The sequence below is a fragment of the Scyliorhinus canicula genome, chromosome 18, assembly GCF_902713615.1.
Source record: "Scyliorhinus canicula chromosome 18, sScyCan1.1, whole genome shotgun sequence".
Classification (NCBI taxonomy): Eukaryota; Metazoa; Chordata; class Chondrichthyes; order Carcharhiniformes; family Scyliorhinidae; genus Scyliorhinus; species Scyliorhinus canicula.
In genome coordinates this window covers 29,551,532-29,570,682 of record NC_052163.1, presented here as the reverse complement: position 1 = coordinate 29,570,682, position 19,151 = coordinate 29,551,532, and the positions used below count along the sequence as shown (strand labels likewise).

General features: G+C 43.6%; 1 protein-coding gene across 2 annotated transcripts in view; it reads right to left on the bottom strand.

The window, feature by feature from the left end:
* Window positions 1–19,151, bottom strand: part of gps1 (G protein pathway suppressor 1) — a 112,797-nt gene that overhangs the window by 54,496 nt on the left and 39,150 nt on the right. For both annotated transcript variants that reach the window (XM_038776877.1, XM_038776876.1), the window contains 2 exons: window positions 15,325–15,385; window positions 8,948–9,033 (listed from right to left, as the gene is read on the bottom strand). In XM_038776877.1, the coding sequence (XP_038632805.1) occupies window positions 8,948–9,033; window positions 15,325–15,385 (147 nt within the window). The remainder of the gene's footprint in view (window positions 1–8,947; window positions 9,034–15,324; window positions 15,386–19,151) is intronic.

Sequence of the window (19,151 nt, the reverse complement as noted above, 5' to 3'; positions counted from 1 at the left end):
AATAGCAACAAAATGCGTGTTTTACTCAGCACTTGATACTCCTGTGAGATGCTACACCAGAATGCTGACAGCCTTGCGAGCTTTTGGCGCATTTTTAACGTGGTGTTACAGGTAAAATGCAGCAGTGTAATTGTTTAATTTGGAGTAAGCTCTAAGTTAATAAGTGACTCTGGGGTCTAAACCCGAAAGCAATTTTTCACACCCCACTTGTCTTTCAAATTCTGAAACTTCTCTCATTTGCCAGTACTTCCCTGCATATAACACACATGGACTTTACCACCTTATTTACATTGTCACAATTGGCAAAACCATACTTCAAGAAATCATCTTTATACTTCTTTGTTCCGAGTTAAGTTTCTTTTTTCAGGGCTGTTAACGAGAGGCCCTGGAGCTCTCACACTACCACTACTCTGTCCTGCCCCGGACTCTCCTGGGCGCCTGCTCCAGCAGATTCTGTTGTTGAGATCCTCTTCAATAGGTAAACTGACTATGAGTCTGTGGCCGTCTCTTACTTTTAAGAAAACCATTGATCTTCACAATTCACATGCCTTCCTCGCCAGCAGCTGCAAAATCAAAACAACTCTGCTCCCTGTTTTGGCACCAAAAGCAGGAAGCTGGACAGCACTTCACATCAATTCTACGTGCAGGGTGCCGCTTCTAGCCAGAAGACTCCATATAGCCTAATGCAGGGGTGGGCAAACTTTTCCGTGCAAGGGCCACATTCAGAAATTCACAATTTTAAAGGGCCGCATAGTATATTAAGTAAAATAATTACTTCACCCGGTTATGATTCTGGGCGCCTCATATAGAACATAGAACAGTACAGCACAGAACAGGCCCTTCGGCCCTCGACGTTGTGCCGAGCAATGATCACCCTACTCAAGTCAATGTAGCCACCCTATACCAGTAAGTAACCCCCCCCCCATTAACCTTAAAAAAAAATTTAAAATTAAAAAAAAATTTTTTTAAATTTTTTTTTAAATGACTTGGTGGGCCGCATAAAGACCTTTGACGGGCCGTAGTTTGCCCACCCTTGGCCTAATGTATCTCCATTTAAAAGACGCAGTGGCCACAATTCTCAATGTAAAAGCCAGTAGTGACTGCCCACGATCAGGATTACTGCTGGAACGGCGGGACCGAACACTCCCCGACCCTTCCGACACCCGCCCGTGGGTTGCGACCCTGGCTCTGAATAATCCTGTTCTAAAGCAACACAAGGACAATTGGAAGCAGTTCAAGGTCTTGTCTATAACATCTGAGTTATACTTCTTTTAGTTTCCTCTTTGTCTTTCTAATTATTGTTAATTGGAGTCTTTTATGAGAATTACTTTCTTCCTCATTTCAATTTGGATGATCTCAGTCCATGGCAGTGGTGTAGTGGTAATAAAACCAGGCTAGTAATCCAGAGGTCCACGCTAATGCTCTGGGTTCCAAACCCACATGGCGGAATTTAAATTCAGTAAATAAATCTGGAATTCAGACTCCGGTGACGGCCATGAGCTGAGCGGTCGCTGAAAAGTGTCTCTCTATTGGGAACTTCCTACCAGGCCCTTTTAATCCACCAAACTGATACAAAAATACCACAAAATCCACTGGCCTCACCCCCAACTAATACCAATCGACTGAAATGCCGTTGAACCAGCTGCAGAGCCGAAAAAGCAGCAAAAGTCAGGAAGTCCCTTAACCTCAGAACAAGGGGACATCCAGGGCGAAACAGAACAGAGTATGGCAGACCCAGCAGGGTGGCCAACACAACGCCGGCCCACCCGTTGCTGGAGCATCTGATGGAGTTTTTCTTGAGCTCCAGAAGTGCAGAGACTCAATAAAACAGTTTGCCAGGACGTAAACAATAGAAACAGCACTGGCCCCCCTAAAGGAGGCGATACACAGAACGGAGCGGAGATTGCCGACGGTGCGGGACATGTAGAAAACGACAACCGACCAGGGCGAACAGATCACCTCGCTTATAGCCGAGGTAGCAAGGTTGGTAACAACCCAGAAAGCACTCAAGGGGAAAGTTGCCGATCCGGAGAACAGGTCTTGTTGACAGAACCTGAGAATTGACGGGCTGCCAGAGAGCGGAGGGTAGGAACCTGACTGAATATGTTGTAAGGATGTTCGGGAAACCAGTCGGAAAGGAAGGCTTCGCCAACTCCCAGAGTTGGACAGGGCCCACAGGTCACTCCGGCAAAAGCCCAAATCAGGAGAACCACCATGGGCGATAATCGCAAAACTGCATGCGTTTCACGATAAAGAGCGGGTTCTTAAATGGGCGAGGAGCATGCGGTCGTGTAGGTGGGAAGGACACACAATCCACATATACACTGGCCAAGTGCCGGGCAGAATTTAACGGTGCCAAACTGACACTACTTAAAAGTAAGGTGCAGTTTGTACCACGCCAGACTCTGGGACACATGCAACGGCAAAAAACTCTACTTCAACAAGCCAGAAGAAACGAACAAGTTTGTTATAAAGAATGGACTCGGAAGGCAACAATAAACCTACATGATGTGGGGAGGGGTAGGGTGCAAGAAGGCAACTGACTCGAGAAGTGGTGGAGCCAAATTGGCTGGGTGAAGAGCTGCTCCCAGGGGGGAGCCACCACACTGGCGAGCAGGCTAACGTAGGGAAGTAAAAAGAGGGATGGGGGAGTGAGAGCAATGGGGGTGCAGGAAAAGGGAAGAGGAACTAAACACCTTTATGGAGCAGATGGGGGGTGGAGGTGGACCCGTGGGAGGTTCACTATCTGAGGGAGAAGTTCCCATTCTTCTACGTTCCCAAAGTCTACTCCTGTATCGACTTCTTTGTAGTGGATAAATCAGTGCTTCCACGGCGTAGGAGGGGCAGGATACTCCACAACAGTAATGTTGGACAGCACGCCGCACTACATGGATCTGAAGTTGGAGAAGGGCCGGGCCCATGGACGCTGGACACAGCCCTCCTCGCCGACAAGCCGTTCTGCGAAAAAAGGTCAGAGGTCATCGACGGGCTTAAAACCTGCAATCAGTATGGGAAGGTCTCACCTTCCATCGCAGGGCTGAGTCTAACGCAGCTAAAAGGTAGTGCACAGGGCACTCTTGACCAGAACACGCATGAGCGCGTTCTTACCGGAGGTAGAGGACCAATATGAACAGTGCCAGGGGAGGCCCGGCCAAACACATGTTTTGGTCCTGCCCTAAACCTTTTTGAAGCCATGTTAAGGGTTGTTGGAGTGAGGATGGAGCCATGCCCGCTGGTGGAGGTTTCGGGGTATCAGAACAGCCAGAATCTTTACAGGGAGAGTGGTAGATGTAATAGCCTTTGCCTCCCTGATAGCCCGACAGAGACTTCTGTTCAGCTGGAGATCAGCAACAACGCCCAAGGCCGTGGACTGGCTGTCTGTCCTGGCAGAATTCCTCAAATTGGAGAAAATAAATTTTGCCATTAGAGCATCGGTTTGTGGCGAGCAACTGGGGGGGGGGGGTTTATATAATTAATGGCACGGTTGTTGTAACTGATCGTTTGGATTTTACTTTGAATATGCCTCGTGTTCCTGTACATGTTTCCTATGTTTCCTTATCTTTTCTTTTTTCTTGTAAGTACAAATGAAAATCAGTAAAAAAAACTTTTTAAAAATCTGGAATTCAAAAGCTAGTTTCTGTAATAGTGACCATGAAACCATTGTGGATTGTCATAAAAACCCATTTGATTCACTGTTGTCCTTTTAGGGAAAGAAATCTGCTGTCCTTACCTGGTCTGACCTACATGTGACTCCAGACCCACAGCAATGTGGCTGATTCTTGGATGCCCTCTAAAATGACTTAGCAAGCCACTCACAATTGTATCAAACTGCTACAAACTCCACAAAAAGGAATGAAGCTGGACAGATTCCCTGGCATTGACCTAGACGCTGGAAATGACAACAGCAAACCCAGCCCCGTTGACCCTGCAAAATCTGCGTTATCAAGTTGTTGAGGTTTGTGCCAAAATTGGGAGAGCTGTCTAAAAGACAAGTCAAGCAACAGCCTGACATTTCACACTCATTGAATCATACCTTACAGGTAATGTCCTTATGCCATCATCACTATACTCAGGGTATGTCCTATCCCATCAACAGAGCAAACCCCCAAGAGGTAGCAGCAAAGAGTATACAGTCAAGAGGGAGTTGCCCTGGGAATTCTGAAAATCGACTCTAGACTTCTTTAAATCTCATGGTATATGGTCAAATATGGGCAAGGAAATCTCCAGCTGAGTCCGAACTCTTCCATGTTGAAATCTACTTGGAGGAAGCACTGAGAGTGGCTAGGACACAATGTACTCTGGGTGGGGGACTTCAATGTCCATCATTAAGAGTAGCACCACTACTGATAAAGCTGGCCCAGTCCTAAGGATATAGCTAGTGGTGAGGGAACCAAGACATGGAAACCTATTTGACCACACTATCTGTCGTGGGCACATCTGTCCATGACAGCATTGGTTGAAGTGACTACCGCACAGTCCTTGTGGAGACAAGTTCCTGTCTTCACATTGAGGATATCCTCCATCATATTGTCTAGCATTATCACCATGCTAATTGGAGATAGATTTTGAATAGATCTAGCAACTCAAAACTGGGTATCAATGAGTCACTGTGGGCCACCACCTGCAGCAGAATTGTATACAATCACCATCTGGAACCCAATCCACCATTACCATCAAACTGGGGATCAACCCTAGTTCAATGATGAATGCAAGAGAGTATGCCAGGAGTAACAATAGGCACAAATAAAAATGAGATGGCAACTGTGTGAAGCTACAAGGGGCTGGTTTAGCACAGTGGGCTAAATAGCTGGCTTGTAAAGCAGACCAAGGCCAGCAGCGAGGGTTCAATTCCCGCACCTGCCTCCCCGAACATGCGCCGGAATGTGGCAACTAGGGCCTTTTCACAGTAACTTCATTTGAAGCCTACTTGTGACAATAAGCGATTTTCATTTTTTTCAAGAACTACTTGCCTGCCAAATAGGGAAAGCAGCACGCGATTAACAGAGATAATCAATCTCATAATCAACGGGTCATATCCAAGCTCAGAAGTCCTGACACATCCAGTCATGAATGGTGGTGGACAATTTAATTAACCAACTAGAGGAAGATGCCTCAAAAACATCTCCATTCTCATGATAGGGGAGTCCAGAACATCTTTGCAAAGAGAAGGTGGAGTCATTTGCAATAATTTCCAAGCCAGAAGTGCTGTGGATGATCCATCTCAGCCTCCTCCCAGAATAATCAGTGCAGTATTCAGCCAATTTGATCCGCACCACATATCAAGAAATAGATGAAGGCACTGGATACTGCAACTGCTATGGGCCCTGACAATAGTCAATAGACAATAGTCCTGCAATAGTACGGAGGACTTGTCCTCCAAAAACAGCTGTGCCCTTAAACAAGTTGTTCTTGTTCAGCTACAACACTGACTGGCTGGCCTGGCTAGTAGACCAAATGAAGGATGATTTTCGGAGATGGGACGTGCTCCCGTTGTCATCAGCTGGGAGGGTGAAGACGGTGAAGATGACTGTCCTCCCGAGATTCCTGTTCGTGTTTCAATGTCTGCCCATCTTTATTCTGTGGTCCTTTTTTAAACGGGTCAACAAAGTGATCACTGGCTTTGTTTGGGAGGACAAGACCCCGCGGGTAAAGAAGGTAATGCTTGAGCGGAATCGGGGAGGGGGCAGGCTGGCGCTGCCAAATTTTAGTAACTATTACTGGGCGGTGAATATAGACATGATCAGGAAGTGGGCGGTGGGGAGGGGTAGGCATGGGAGCGTCTGGAGGCGGCTTCATGCAAGGGCACCAGTTTGGGGGTGTTGGTAACTGCGCCTCTGCCATTCCGGCCGGCACGGTACTCCACCAGCCCCGTGGTGGTGGCGACCCTGAGGGCAATGGAGGAGACATGTGGGAGCATCGGTCTGGCCCCCAATCTGTAATAATCACTGGTTTGCCCCGGGAAATATGGATGGGGGGTTCCGGATATGGCGGAGAGCAGGGATTGAGAGGAGGGGTGATATGTATATAATGGGGAGCTTTCTGAGTATGAGGGCGCTGTGGGAAATGTTTGGGTTGGTGAGGGGAAACAAATTCAGGTATCTGCAGGTGCGGGACTTCCAACGTAAACAGGTGTCAACCTTCCCACTCCTACCGCTAAGGGGGATTCAGGACAGGGTAGTTTCCAGAGGGTGGGTAGGAGAAGGGAGAGTCTCTGACATTTACAAGGAACTTATGGGGTCAGAGGATACGCAGACCAAGGAGCTGAAGCGCAAGTGGGAGGAGAGATAGAGGATGGTTTATGGGCAGACGCGCTGAGTAGAGTCAACTCGTCCGCAACATGTGCCAGGCTCAGATTGATACAATTTAATGACAGTGGCCTGGATGAGCAGATTCTTTGGGGTGGAAGTCAGGTGTGCAAAATGTTCGGGAGGACCAGCGAACCATGTCCACATGTGCTGGGCATGTCCGAAGCTTAGGGGATTTTGGCAGGGGTTTGCGGATGTCATGTCCACGTTGTTAAAAACAAGGGTGGCGCTGAGTCCAGAGGTGACGATTTTCAAGGTGTCGGAAGACCCGGGAATCCAGGAGGAGAAAGAGGCAGACGCCCCAAAGTCGGAGACCTGGCTATCGGACATGGCTAGCTTTCTCTGCTTGGAGAAAATCAAGTTCGCCTTGAGGGGGTCACCCGGAGGTGGCAACCGTTCGTCGACTTCTTCGCGGAAAATTAATCGTCAGCAGAAGGGGGGATTTTGGGGGGGGGGGGGGGGGGTTAGTTTAGCTTAGAGTAGGGGGTTAATAAAGGTGGGACCAGCCCAGGCATGTCTTGTACACAAAGCAGGACAAATCCAAACTGGTCAATCGGCCCCATCAGTCTACTGTTGATCATTAGCAAAGTGATGGAAGGCGTCATCGACAGTGCTATCAAGCAACACTTATTTAGCAATAGCCTGCTCAGTGACACTCAGTTTGGGTTCGATCAGCTCCTCAACTCATTACAGTGCTAGTTCATACATGGACAAAAGAGTTGAACTCAAGATGTGAGGTTAGAGTGACTGCCCTTGACATTAGGGCAGCATTTGAACGTGTGGCAACGTGGAGCCAAAGAAAACTGGAGTCAATGGGAATCAGTGGAAAAAATCTCCAGCAGTTGCAGTCACACCTATCTTGCACAAAGGAAGATGGTGGGGGATATTGAAAGTCAATCATCTCCTTCCCAGGACTGGGTAGCACGGTGGTGCAGTGGTTAGCACTATTTCCTCATGGCACTGAGGACCTGGGTCTCTGACTGAGACCCACATTCTCCCCTTATCTCACCCCCACAACTTAAGATGTGCAGGGTGGGTGAATTGGTCAAGCTAAATTGTCCCCCAATTGTTAAAAAAAAAAGAATTGGGTACCCATTCCCAGGACATCCCTACAGGAGTTCCTCCGGGTAGTGTACTTGGCCCAACCATCTTCAGCTGATTCATCAAAGTCCTTCTCTCCATCATAAGGACAGGAGTGGGGACATTCAGTGATTGCACAATGTTCAGCACCATTCACAATTCCTCAGATACAGAAGCAGTTCATATGCAGCAAGTTAGCGACACCATTCAGGCTTAGGCTGTGAAGTGGCAAGTAACATTTGCGTCACCCAAGTATCGGGTAACAAAAGAAATTAAACTATCTTCCCTCAACATTTAATGACAGTATCGTCACTGAATATCCTAACTCTCAATATCCTGAGGGTTACCCATTGACCAGAAACTGAACTAGGCCAGTCATATAAATACTGTGGCTACAAAAACAGGTCAGAACTGGGAATGCTGTGGAAAGTAACTCACTCTCTAAAGCTTGTCCACTATCTACAAGGCACAAGTCACAAGTTTGATGGAATACTCTTCATTTACGTGGATGAGTACAGCTCCAACAACACTTAAGAAACTCAACACTACCCAGGACAAAGCAGCCTGCTTGATTGGCACCCCATCGATCACTTCCAACATCTACTCTCTCCACCTCCAATGCACAGTGCTAGCTGTGTGTACCATCGACAAGGAACTCAGCAATGCTCCTTCAACAGCACCTTCGAAACTCATGACCCCTATCATCTAGGAGGACAGGCAGTTGAAAGATAGCCCCAGGTAGGAATGAAAACACCCATCATCGTGAAATGGAACTATATTGCCGGTCTTTCACCATCGCTGGGTCAAAATCCTGCAACTCCCTCTGTACCAGCATTGTGGTACAGTTCAAGGAGGCAGCTCACCGTACTTTCTCAAGGAGAATTGGGGATGGGCAATAAAAATGCTGGTGGAGTTAGCGATGCCAATGTCGTGTGAAAGAATATTTTAAAATATCATAGTTTTTAGTTGCTCCCATATTCATAACTGGCTTTGGAGGAAAAATGAGCAGTGAAGTAGGAACTGTTGATATTTTGCTCAACAGGGGAATGGTGGCCTTCGAAAGTTAAGAATACACAAAAAGTGGTGAAATAGGGGACACGTTATGTCCAAAGAAAGATCACAAAGTAACTATATTCAAAAAATATGCATCTAGGTGACAAATCAAATACAATAAGCCAAAATATATTATGCATGTGTCCTAAAGCATGGAGTGGATTTTAATGGCCAAGTAATGATTTTATGGGAATATATACAAGCATCAAGAAATGTATACAATGAAACCATCCTTGATTTATCAACCCAGTCTCTCAAGAGGTTACAGGAAAACCATTATTAGAAAAACTCAAGCTATCAATACAAACAAAAACAATCAATTTAAAAAGAAAGGTTGGGTTAATCAAACTTCCTTCATTTTTTACAAACTCCAACAATGTAAAAATGTTTTTGTCTATTAATTGGCCACTTAAAATTAAGGCTTCATGACCACCGAGCTTGTGTACTACAGCCAGTTTGCGCAATTTCAAAGTTAAAATCATAGCTTCGCTCCATGAATTGGGCCTTACCTCAGGAAAGTCACAGTGATCGAAAGAAGCCAGCAAGAAACATTTGGCTGCTTGCTTGTATTTTCGAGTTGCTAATTCTGCCAGACCTATGGATCATACCATAAAACACAGTTCAGCAAAAGTAATGAAAACAGCAGTTACAGAAATTGCTACAAATGAACAGGCATATTACAATACTATACAATACAATCTGTCTGGACAGTACGGAGAACAATATTTTTCACTGTACCTCAGTACACGTGACAATAAACCCAAATCCAATCCATTCACTAACTTCTCTCGAGAGTCTCAATCAAAACCAAGACTGTCAGCTTGACTCAGTGGTAGTATGCTCATTTCTTAAGCTGGAGGGTATGAATTCAAGTACCACTGCAGGGCATGAGCACATAGTCTAGGCTGACACTTCCTTGCAAAACCAGGGGAATGCTGCGTTGCCAGAGCTCAGCTGGCTAAGAGGACCCAGTGAAAACCAGAGATCAGCCATGACCTTATCAAATGGGGGAGCAGGTTCAAATTCCTGCTCCTAATTCGTATGCTCATACGTTCCTCAGCCCACTGTCTTCCTCTGCAGCTAATGTGGCAGAAACTTCTGAGCTACCCCAGGCGATGCTCAACACAGCATTGATCACTATGGGTCAAACCATTATCTTTCGAGACAGAAGACATATGCCAATGAAGACATATAAAAAGAAAGAACTTTTATTTATGTACCACGTTTCGCAGGAACACTGACAATACTAGAACTTTGACAAACAACAGGACTAATGGGCAAGCATGCTTGTGGGTAAGCCAAAAAGTTCATTTGTATCCTTAAGTGATACACAAAACTGGGTCATTTTTACTGGGTGTAACTAATCCATGGGGATTAGAGTAGTTCAGTTGGCTATATGACTAGTGATTGGTTTAGAATAATGCCAACAGAATGAGATGCTATCCCTGTTCCGGAGCTGATGTAGCCTCAGGATTTGACACTTTGCCCTGCCCCATAGTAGAAATCATGGCAAAAACCATGATTTGGCAACCCTTGAATAAACAAGGATGCTACCAAAAGAAGATCTAATGAGTAGTTCAACATTATAGATTAAAAGGAAAGTCTCAGGATTAATTCCTAGTCTGTACTGACTTAGTTGGTCTCAGCCAGACTGTTAGTGATACTACATTTGACCTCAACCTCCTAGCTTAAGGATGGACAAATTGACCAGAATAACTACAAACAAATTTCTCTTGGAATTGTACATGTGTGGACGTTGGGTAAAGAAAGGATCGTTCATGGCTTTTCTGCCACCTCACCCATATTTGGAACTGCATGTATTTATTATTCATGGCTATTTGAGTGAGGAACTGGATAGTAACTGCTATGCACAAAGCTATACCTCAGCAAGGAGCCAATATCTCAATACAGAAGGCGGCAAATACAGAAGAAGGCAAAGAAAATGTGTGTGGTGGGAAAATTGAACACATCTAAACAGGAATAGATCAGGAAAAAATTATCAAGACAGGAAAATTGCAGTTTTTGAAGATAGAGAGATGGAAAAGGCAGTCTGTTTGTCCTGAGCATCTCCAATGTTATTTGGAGCTGGTCACAGCCAGTAGGCTATTATATAATATAGCACGCCATTGAAGTGCCCTGCAAGTGGTAGAGACACGTTGAGGAGATGGGAAGAAGTCACCCACTGCAGAATACCCTGCCTCTCACCTACATGAGTAGCCATGGCATTTATGCGACTAGTCAAATGGCCATCTCAGTCATATTAACCTTGCTAATGGTAATTGCACCAAATATTAAGGGAACATCTGTGGCAACACCCAGCTATTTTTTTTGTTTTTTAATTGACCAATTCCTCAATCTCAATTGCAGAGGAACACCCAGGCTCCAACCAATTATACTTTCTGTTCATCAAACTGCACCAAGTTTTTATGACTTAGCAATAAATAACAATAGCATCAAATAAAAATTAGGATAGAATGGAAAATATAGGCTTGATTATATCTCCAGATCAATTATCTCCACCATCATGTTTCATCTGAAGATTATATTTGATCTTAACTTTCTTGTACAAGTGTGTCAGGTGCTCGGGGAGTCCAGCGAACCATGCCCATATGTTCTGGGCATGCCCAGCGCTGGAGGAGTTCTGGAAGGGGGTGGCGAGGACAGTGTCGAGGGTGGTGGGATCCAGGGTTAAGCCAGGATGGGGACTCGCGATTTTTGGGGTTGGGGTGGAGCCGGGAGTGCAGGAGGCGAAAGAGGCCGGTGTGCTGGCCTTTGCGTCCCTAGTAGCCCGGCGAAGGATCTTGCTACAATGGAAGGATGCGAGGCCCCCAAGCGTGGAGACCTGGATCAATGACATGGCGGGTTTCATTAAGCTAGAGAAGGTCAAATTCGCCCTGAGAGGGTCGGTACAAGGGTTCTTTAGGCGGTGGCAACCTTTTCTCGACTTTCTGGCTCAACGATAGGGTACGGGGACAGTAGCAGCAGCAACCCGGGGGGGGGGAGAAAGGGGGAGGGAAAAGGTGGGGGGGGGGGGGGGCGGACGATGACTATGTTTGTTTATTTAATTTAAATTTATTTTGAAGTTCTTTTGTTGTTCATTGGGGTTGGGGGGGGGGGGGGATGGGATACATGCGTCGATACGGTCTGGGGGTGGTACGGTTATTATGGGTTATTTTGTTGCATTTCATTGTTTGTCGTTATGTTTTATATTTTCTGTAAAAAATTCCAATAAAAATTATATTTAAAAAAAACAAACTTTCTTGTACAATGGCTCAGGAGATCTACTTGTAAATTTGTATTTATGTGATACAGACATTTGGATATGATCTTTGCAGATATTTAATATAGATAATGATAATGATACGAGGGACAAAACTGATGCCTATTCCATGTTGAACCATCAAAATCAATAAGAATTTTTTAATAGTTATATGAAGGGAAAACGGGTGGTCAAGAGCAATATAGGCCCACTAAAACTGAAAATGGAGATATTGTCATCGATAATGGGGACATGGCAGAATGTTAAACAATTACTTTGCCTCAGTATTTACAGTTGAAAAATAATTTGCCAGGAGTCCCGAAAAAATTAATAGTCGATAGAGGACAGGGACTTAATACAATTACTGTATGTACAACATCAGTAACTAGGAAATTAATGGAACTAAAGAGTGACAAATCCCAAGGACATGACAGTTTCCATCTGAGGGTGTTAAAGAAGGAAATAGGTGAGCACATTGTAGATGCCCTAACTCTAACTATAATCCTCCAGAGTTCCCTAGATTCAGGAGTAGTCCCTCTGAATTGGAAAATTGCACATGCCACTCCACTTTTAAGGTGAAAGGGAGAAACCAGGGAATTACAGACCAGTTAGCCTAACATCTGTGTTGCGAAAATTGCTGGAGTCTATAGTGAGAGACAGGGTAACTTAACAACTTGAAAACTTTTGGTCGACCAGGGAGATTGAGCATGGATTTATGCAGGAAAGGTCATGCCAGACAAATCTCGTTGACTTTTTTAAGGTAGTGGACAGGGCAGTGTCTATGGATGTTATTTATATGAACTTTCAGAAGGCATTTGATAAAATCCCACACAATAGGTTGTTAACTAAAGTGGAAGCCCACAAAGTTGAGGGCAAATTATTGACATGTTAGGAAATTAGTTGAGTGGCAGATGACAGAATACAGAAAATAGGTAAGTACTCTAATTGACAGGATGTGATAGTGGTGTATCACAGGGATCTGTGTTGGGACCTCAATTATTCACATTATTAATGGCTTGGTTGATGGCATAGTAAGTCATATATCCAAATTTGTTGATGATATAAATTTAGGTAGCACAAGTGGATAGCACTGTGGCTTCACAGCGCTAGGGTCCCAGGTTCGATTCCCTGCTGGGTCACTGTCTGTGCGGAGTCTGCACGTTCTCCCCGTGTCTGCGTGGGTTTCTCAGGGTGCTCCGGTTTCCTCCCACAGTACAAAGAGGTGCAGGTTAGGTGGATTGGCCATGATAAATTGCCCTTAGTGACCAAAAAAGGTTAGGAGGGGTTATTGGTTTACGGGGATAGGGTGGAAATGAGGGCTTAAGTGGGTCGGTGCAGACTCGATGGGCCGAATGGCCTCCTTCTGCACTGTATGTTCTATGTCTATGTAGGTGGCATTGCAGACAGTCTAGATGATAGCATAAAATTGCAAGAAGATATTGACAATTGAAATTAAAAAATGAAAAATGAAAATCGCTTATTGTCACGAGTAGGCTTCAATGAAGTTACTGTGAAAAGCCCCTAGTCGCCACATTCAGGCGCCTGTCCGGGGAGGCTGGTATGGGAATCGAACCGTGCTGCTGGCCTGCTTGGTCTGCTTTAAAAGCCAGCGATTTAGCCCAGTGAGCTAAACCAGCCCTAAACCAGCCAATTTAGGGGAATGGGAAAAATTGTGGCAGATGGAATTCAATATGAGCAATGGAGTTATCCATTGTGGACCAAAAAGGGATAGAGCAGAGTACTTTCCAAATGTAAAGTGGTTAAATACAGTGGGTGTCCAAAGAGACTTGGGGGTTCTGGTGCATGATGTGTTAGGCAGGTTGGTTCGACGTTGACTGCAACTGGATGCAGTGAAGGTAGAAACTGACGTCTGACACAGATGATCCAACACTGTTTTATTTAACAAGTGGACTGCTGTACATGTTCAGCTGTGGGTTGACACTCTACTAATCTAATTGATGACCTCTTACTGGCTTGACCAGACTTACTAGCTACCGCATGGTGATAGTGCTCACTAGCTTGTGCACTCTGACTGTCTCAGTAGCTGGGTCCTGAGAAAGGGAGAGTCTTAATGCCCTGTGGGTTTTATAGTGGTGGCGTCCTGTCTGGTGATTGGTTGTTCTGTGTTGTGTGTCCATTGGTCATCCTGTGTGTCAATCACCGCCTGTCTGCATCTCAATATAAATGAGTGGATATTATGACAGTGCATAGATCTTTAAAATACCACAAACAAGTGCAGAAGTAATCAAAAAGACTAAGAGAATACTAGTCTTAATATCTAGAGGGTTGGAATATGAAAGACAGAGAATATGCTGCAACTATATAAAACCTTGGCAAGACCCCACTTGAAGTACTGTGAACAGTTCTGGGCACCACAGGAAGGATATACTGGCCTTCGAGGGAGTGCAATGTAGGTTTACAAAAATGATACCTGGACTACAAAGGTTAAATTACGAGGAGAGATTCTAAAACTAGGGGGCATAGTCTAAAAATTAGGACCAGACCATTCAGGAGAGATGTTAGGAAGCACTTCTTCACGCAAAGGGTGGTCGAGGTTTGGAACTCTCTACCACAAACAGCAGTTAAAACTAGAACAGTTGTTCATTTTAAATCTGAGATTGATAGATTTTTGTTTAGCAAAGATATTAAGGGATATGGGCCAAAGGCAGGTATATAGAGTTACGCCACAGATCAGCCATGATCTCATTGAATGGCAGGACCAGCCCGAAGGGCTGAATGGCCTACTCCTGTTCCCATGTTCGCCTTCTATCAGGCATACATTTTCCATAAACCACCATCCAGTCATTATCTAGAATCGCTGAATTGATTCATAACCTTATATAGATTATCCAAAATAAAAACATAAAATGCTGAATGAACTCAACAGGTTTGGCAGCATCTGTGGAGAGAGAGATTTGAGTCTGTACAACTCTTCTGAGTTTAACTATCTTTTATTCCCAGTAAAATCATAACTTCTGATAAAATGTTTTGGTTACAGGGATTCAGTTGAATTCAATTATTATTTTTTTTTAAATTAGAGTACCCAATTCATTTTTTTCCAATTAAGGGGCAATTTAGTGTGGCCAATCCACCTACCCTGCACATCTTTGGGTTGTGGGGGCGAAACCCATGCAAACACGGGGAGAATGTGCAAACTCCACATGGACAGTGACCCAGAGCTGGGATCGAACCTGGGACCTCGGCACCGTGAGACAAAGTTGAATTCTATTCTAACATCTGATTTTGTTTTAGGAGAAACCTACGGTTAATCTGGCACAGGTTTGTCGAGAAACCAGTAATAATAGTTCAAAAGAAGTCCCGAGATAGTGACCCAGTTGATACAAGAGACACGTCACACAACAGAAAAAAAAAAATTCTACCAAAGATGTTTCCTTCTGCACATAGTCAAGGCAACTGCTATCATAGCCAGCAGCAATCTAACCTGAATGAAATGAATTCCAAAATACCTCTTTAGCGATTCAGGTATTGATCAGAAATAAGTTATCTATTTGATTTTCCAATTAAGGGGCACCAGTGCGCCACCGTGCCACCCCAACAGTTATCTAATTATAAAACATGTGGATTCCTCAAGAGTTGGACAGTGGTAATACAAAAATGTTCACCAACCTGCTGCACATTTCAGCTTGGTCAGCACAGCCTGGTTCTGACTGTCCCTCTCTCCTCTTTGCTGTAAAGAGAAAATACATTGTCTGAGCAAATAAAAAAGGAAACGAGCACCATTATAATCGCACAAGTGTTTAATAAATCCATTGCCCAATCAATCAAAAGATCTGTCTACATCGAAAAACAAAACACTCCTAGACTACATTGTTGAGCTTATATCAAAGTTCAAGTTGCTGTGGCCAATGAGTTACAAGTGGCACACTACAGCCTTGAAGTTGGTTTAAAGAGCCATAAGATAGATGCTTACCATCAACAGGAAATAACTTGGCTTATCAGCTTTGAAAGACTTCTTTCAATTGATCTTATGAACATACACAAGATAGAAATAGGTATAAAAAAAGATTAATCTGGAGCACTACTTCAAACTAAACAATGAGAGTAGACCGAGGATTCAAAAGAAAAGGTTAAAACCAGGGAAAGGCAAATTTAGAACACTTCTTCACACACAGTAATCAGCACAGCAACTAACATCTGGATAGACAAGCAGAACCAAAACCCTAAAAATCATTCAAGATGTAGCTGGATGCTTTGATAAGAGAGTTAACCAAAGGTGTTTGCTGAACAAAGGAGCTAGAATAGGTCAAATGGCTCTCTCATTTTTATTTAACAAACGAGAAGTGAACAAAAATCTTAGCTAAATAAAAACATTTGTGGTCTCCAATTGCGTAAACCTATTCAAATACAATTTTTCATCTACACGAAATTTACAATCTTGCATCGGACACACTTTCTGGCTAAAATCCGTAGTTCTACCTGTTACACTTTTTGGTCAACATTTACCATTACAAGTTGCTACATCTTTTAAACTGAATCATCAAAATGCATTTCTCTTTTCAAATTTGCCACATTACACAGGATGATGTGGATCAAGGTGCTAACAACTACATAACTTTGTGGTGTAAGTTTGTGAAGACCCCCACCCCCAACACTATCACTTTGTTATATTGTATTAATTAACCGATAGTGGTCAGTTGCATAGGCAATTAATTAGTACATATCCAAGATACCTTAAATTCAGTACATTGGGCATGCTTTACCAAAAGCTTTTGTGACCACATTGCTCCTATAGGAAAGCTAATTACAATGCTTGCAACACCCACTATGTTTGTGGAGGACATAATGACAGGCACTTTCAAAGCTAAGAATTCGCATCCTCTCTGAAACGGACGTGTAGATTAGCATCCCACACAAAAGATGGAAGCTCCCAAATGTCAACTCGATCTCTAATCAGTAAAGTTAAACTCAAAAAGTGAACACCCAAGAGGCTTGGAGTGCATTTGAAAGTTTTTTCTCATCCTGTTAGTTAAATAAGCAATGTTTATAACCCAAATAAAGTTGAAATAACCAAGCCACCTGACCTCGACTACTCTTAAAATCTTAAAAGCAAATAAATCCTTTTCTGTAAGGTTTTCCAGTCTATAAATCAGTTTACTGTAGCCATTTAATGACCTGGGCACCACTGTTGTTGTAATCAGATCATATACAATTATGTTGTACTGTCCAAAGCTAATTCTTCCTTTTATCCTCCACTAAAATAATCACACATCCCAAAAGTGTTTTGCTAACTGCTGAAACTCATGGTCAGGCGATAATCTGCTTTCTTTCCTCCCACCTTCAACTCAATGTAGACTGGCTACAATTTCCCTAACAAGCCTAAAGCCAAATGTAATAAGTAAAGGAGAAAGTGGCTTTCATGGATCTCAAGGCTCCCAAATGCTTTGTAGAAAGCATGAAGTGCAATGAATGCCCTCTTATTTCTTTCAGGAAGTGACATCACAAGTAAACTGTGGTAAGCCTCATAATGTGTCACACCTTTACCTTTCGGAATGCTCTGCACAAAGGCAAAGTTCAAATCTGTGGTAATAAAAAAAAAACTTTTAGATATGGATAAGAAATTGGCTGAAGGGTAGAAAACAATGGATACTTCCCAGAGGAGATCACAGGTAGGGAAAAGCAATAATGGTTAGAATGCCCCAGGGATCAATCTTGGGTTTGTTAGTCTCTGAATTACTGGACTTCTTAATTACAGCTCTCCAAAATCCAATAGAAAACTGAAAACTACATAAAGACAAGCAGGATGAGTGGAATTGAAGAAGGTTCTATGTTCTATGTATCTCAGAAATGATACATTGAGCAAATTAAAATGTGAGGTGGCCACACTGGAAAAATGTTTTGGGGCAAGTAGAATTTTAAAAAATCTATCTTTATTTAAAAAAAATTCAGAACAATCAATACAAACCAGAACGAAAGATGCAAAAAAATCACGATCAAATAAAATAAAACCAAAACACTCCCCATAATTAACTTGAATTCTAAACCTAACCTAAACCCACTAACAACTGACAGTGACTACCTCCTTAAAAAAGGAAATGGTTGCCATCTTAGATAGAACCATCCCACGGTCACTCTGATGGTGAACTTAACCCTCCCTAAATGCAGAAGTGACATTAAGTCACCCAACCAAGCAGAGGTATTGTGGAGTGAGACCTCCAACCAAGCAATATTTGCCTCCGGGCTATCAGTGAGACAAAGGCAACAACATCCACCTCCACTGCCAGACTGAATCAGACACCCTAAATATGGCCACCAGCGAACATGGGTCTAAATTCACATGGAGCATCTCCGACATGGATTCACTCCCCCATCTGACACCATCAGCAAACTACCACCATGTCCCCAACAACGCCATTGAGTGTGACCACACCCAAATATAAGAGCGAGGCAAAAACCCACTCTACAACTAAAACCTACATTTAACAAAACAAAAACTCTATAAGTTCAATTCCATTATGAAGCCACAATAATAACCTGCAGCGAGCCCTCCAGAAACACTCCCGTTAACTAACTCCCTAGTTAGCAAGAACACTCCCACTGGAGAAAAGGAAAAATAGGTCAAATAGAAGACTACCAAAATCTCATTTAACTCATGCATCCCACCACCAATTAAATGTCACACCAACAACTTTATTCTTTGGAAAAAAAAAGAAACCATATATTAATACAAGAACAAAAGTAGAGAATCTCAAATATAATCAAAAACCATACGAACACAACCCCAACTAGAACAAGTAAGAAAAAAGAACAAGTGAACAAGAAATACAAACAATACAACATGCCCGTTGACAGAGCCATAAACCAAATTACACTGCACACCAATTATGCTTCTGAACAAAGGAGTCCACATCTCCCGGCACATCGAACAAATAGTCTTTTTCCTCGAATATTACTCGAAGATGGGTTGGATATACAGTCCCAAACCTGACTCCACTCTTATACTAGGCGGCCTTTCACTCTGTTGAATGGAGCTTTTTTCTTTGCCAACTCCCTGCCCATGTCCTGATATAACCTAATGGAATGGCTTTCCTACTTGAAAACATGGCATTCCCTTGACCATCGCAGAACCCTCTCCCTTTTCTTATAACTGTGAAATCTCAATCACCGTACGTGGTGGACCTTCAGATCAAGGCTATGGCCAAAGTCAGTGATGGGTCCAGTCCAATTCAAGTGGGGATGCAAATCTCCCCTCACTCCCAATCTTGAGGAACATGTCGGAGAAGTATTCCGTGGGGAATGGCCCTCAATATCTTCCGGCAGCCTTACGATCTAGATATTCTGCCTTCTGGACCCGTTTTCCAGGTCATTCAGTTTGATCCTCAGCTTCGGCTACCAAAGTCAGATCCGATTCCAGCGCAACAATCCAATCACTATGGGTCAATAAAGTCACCTTCATACCCTTGATCATGACTCTGGGATTCGATGGCCTCATTAGT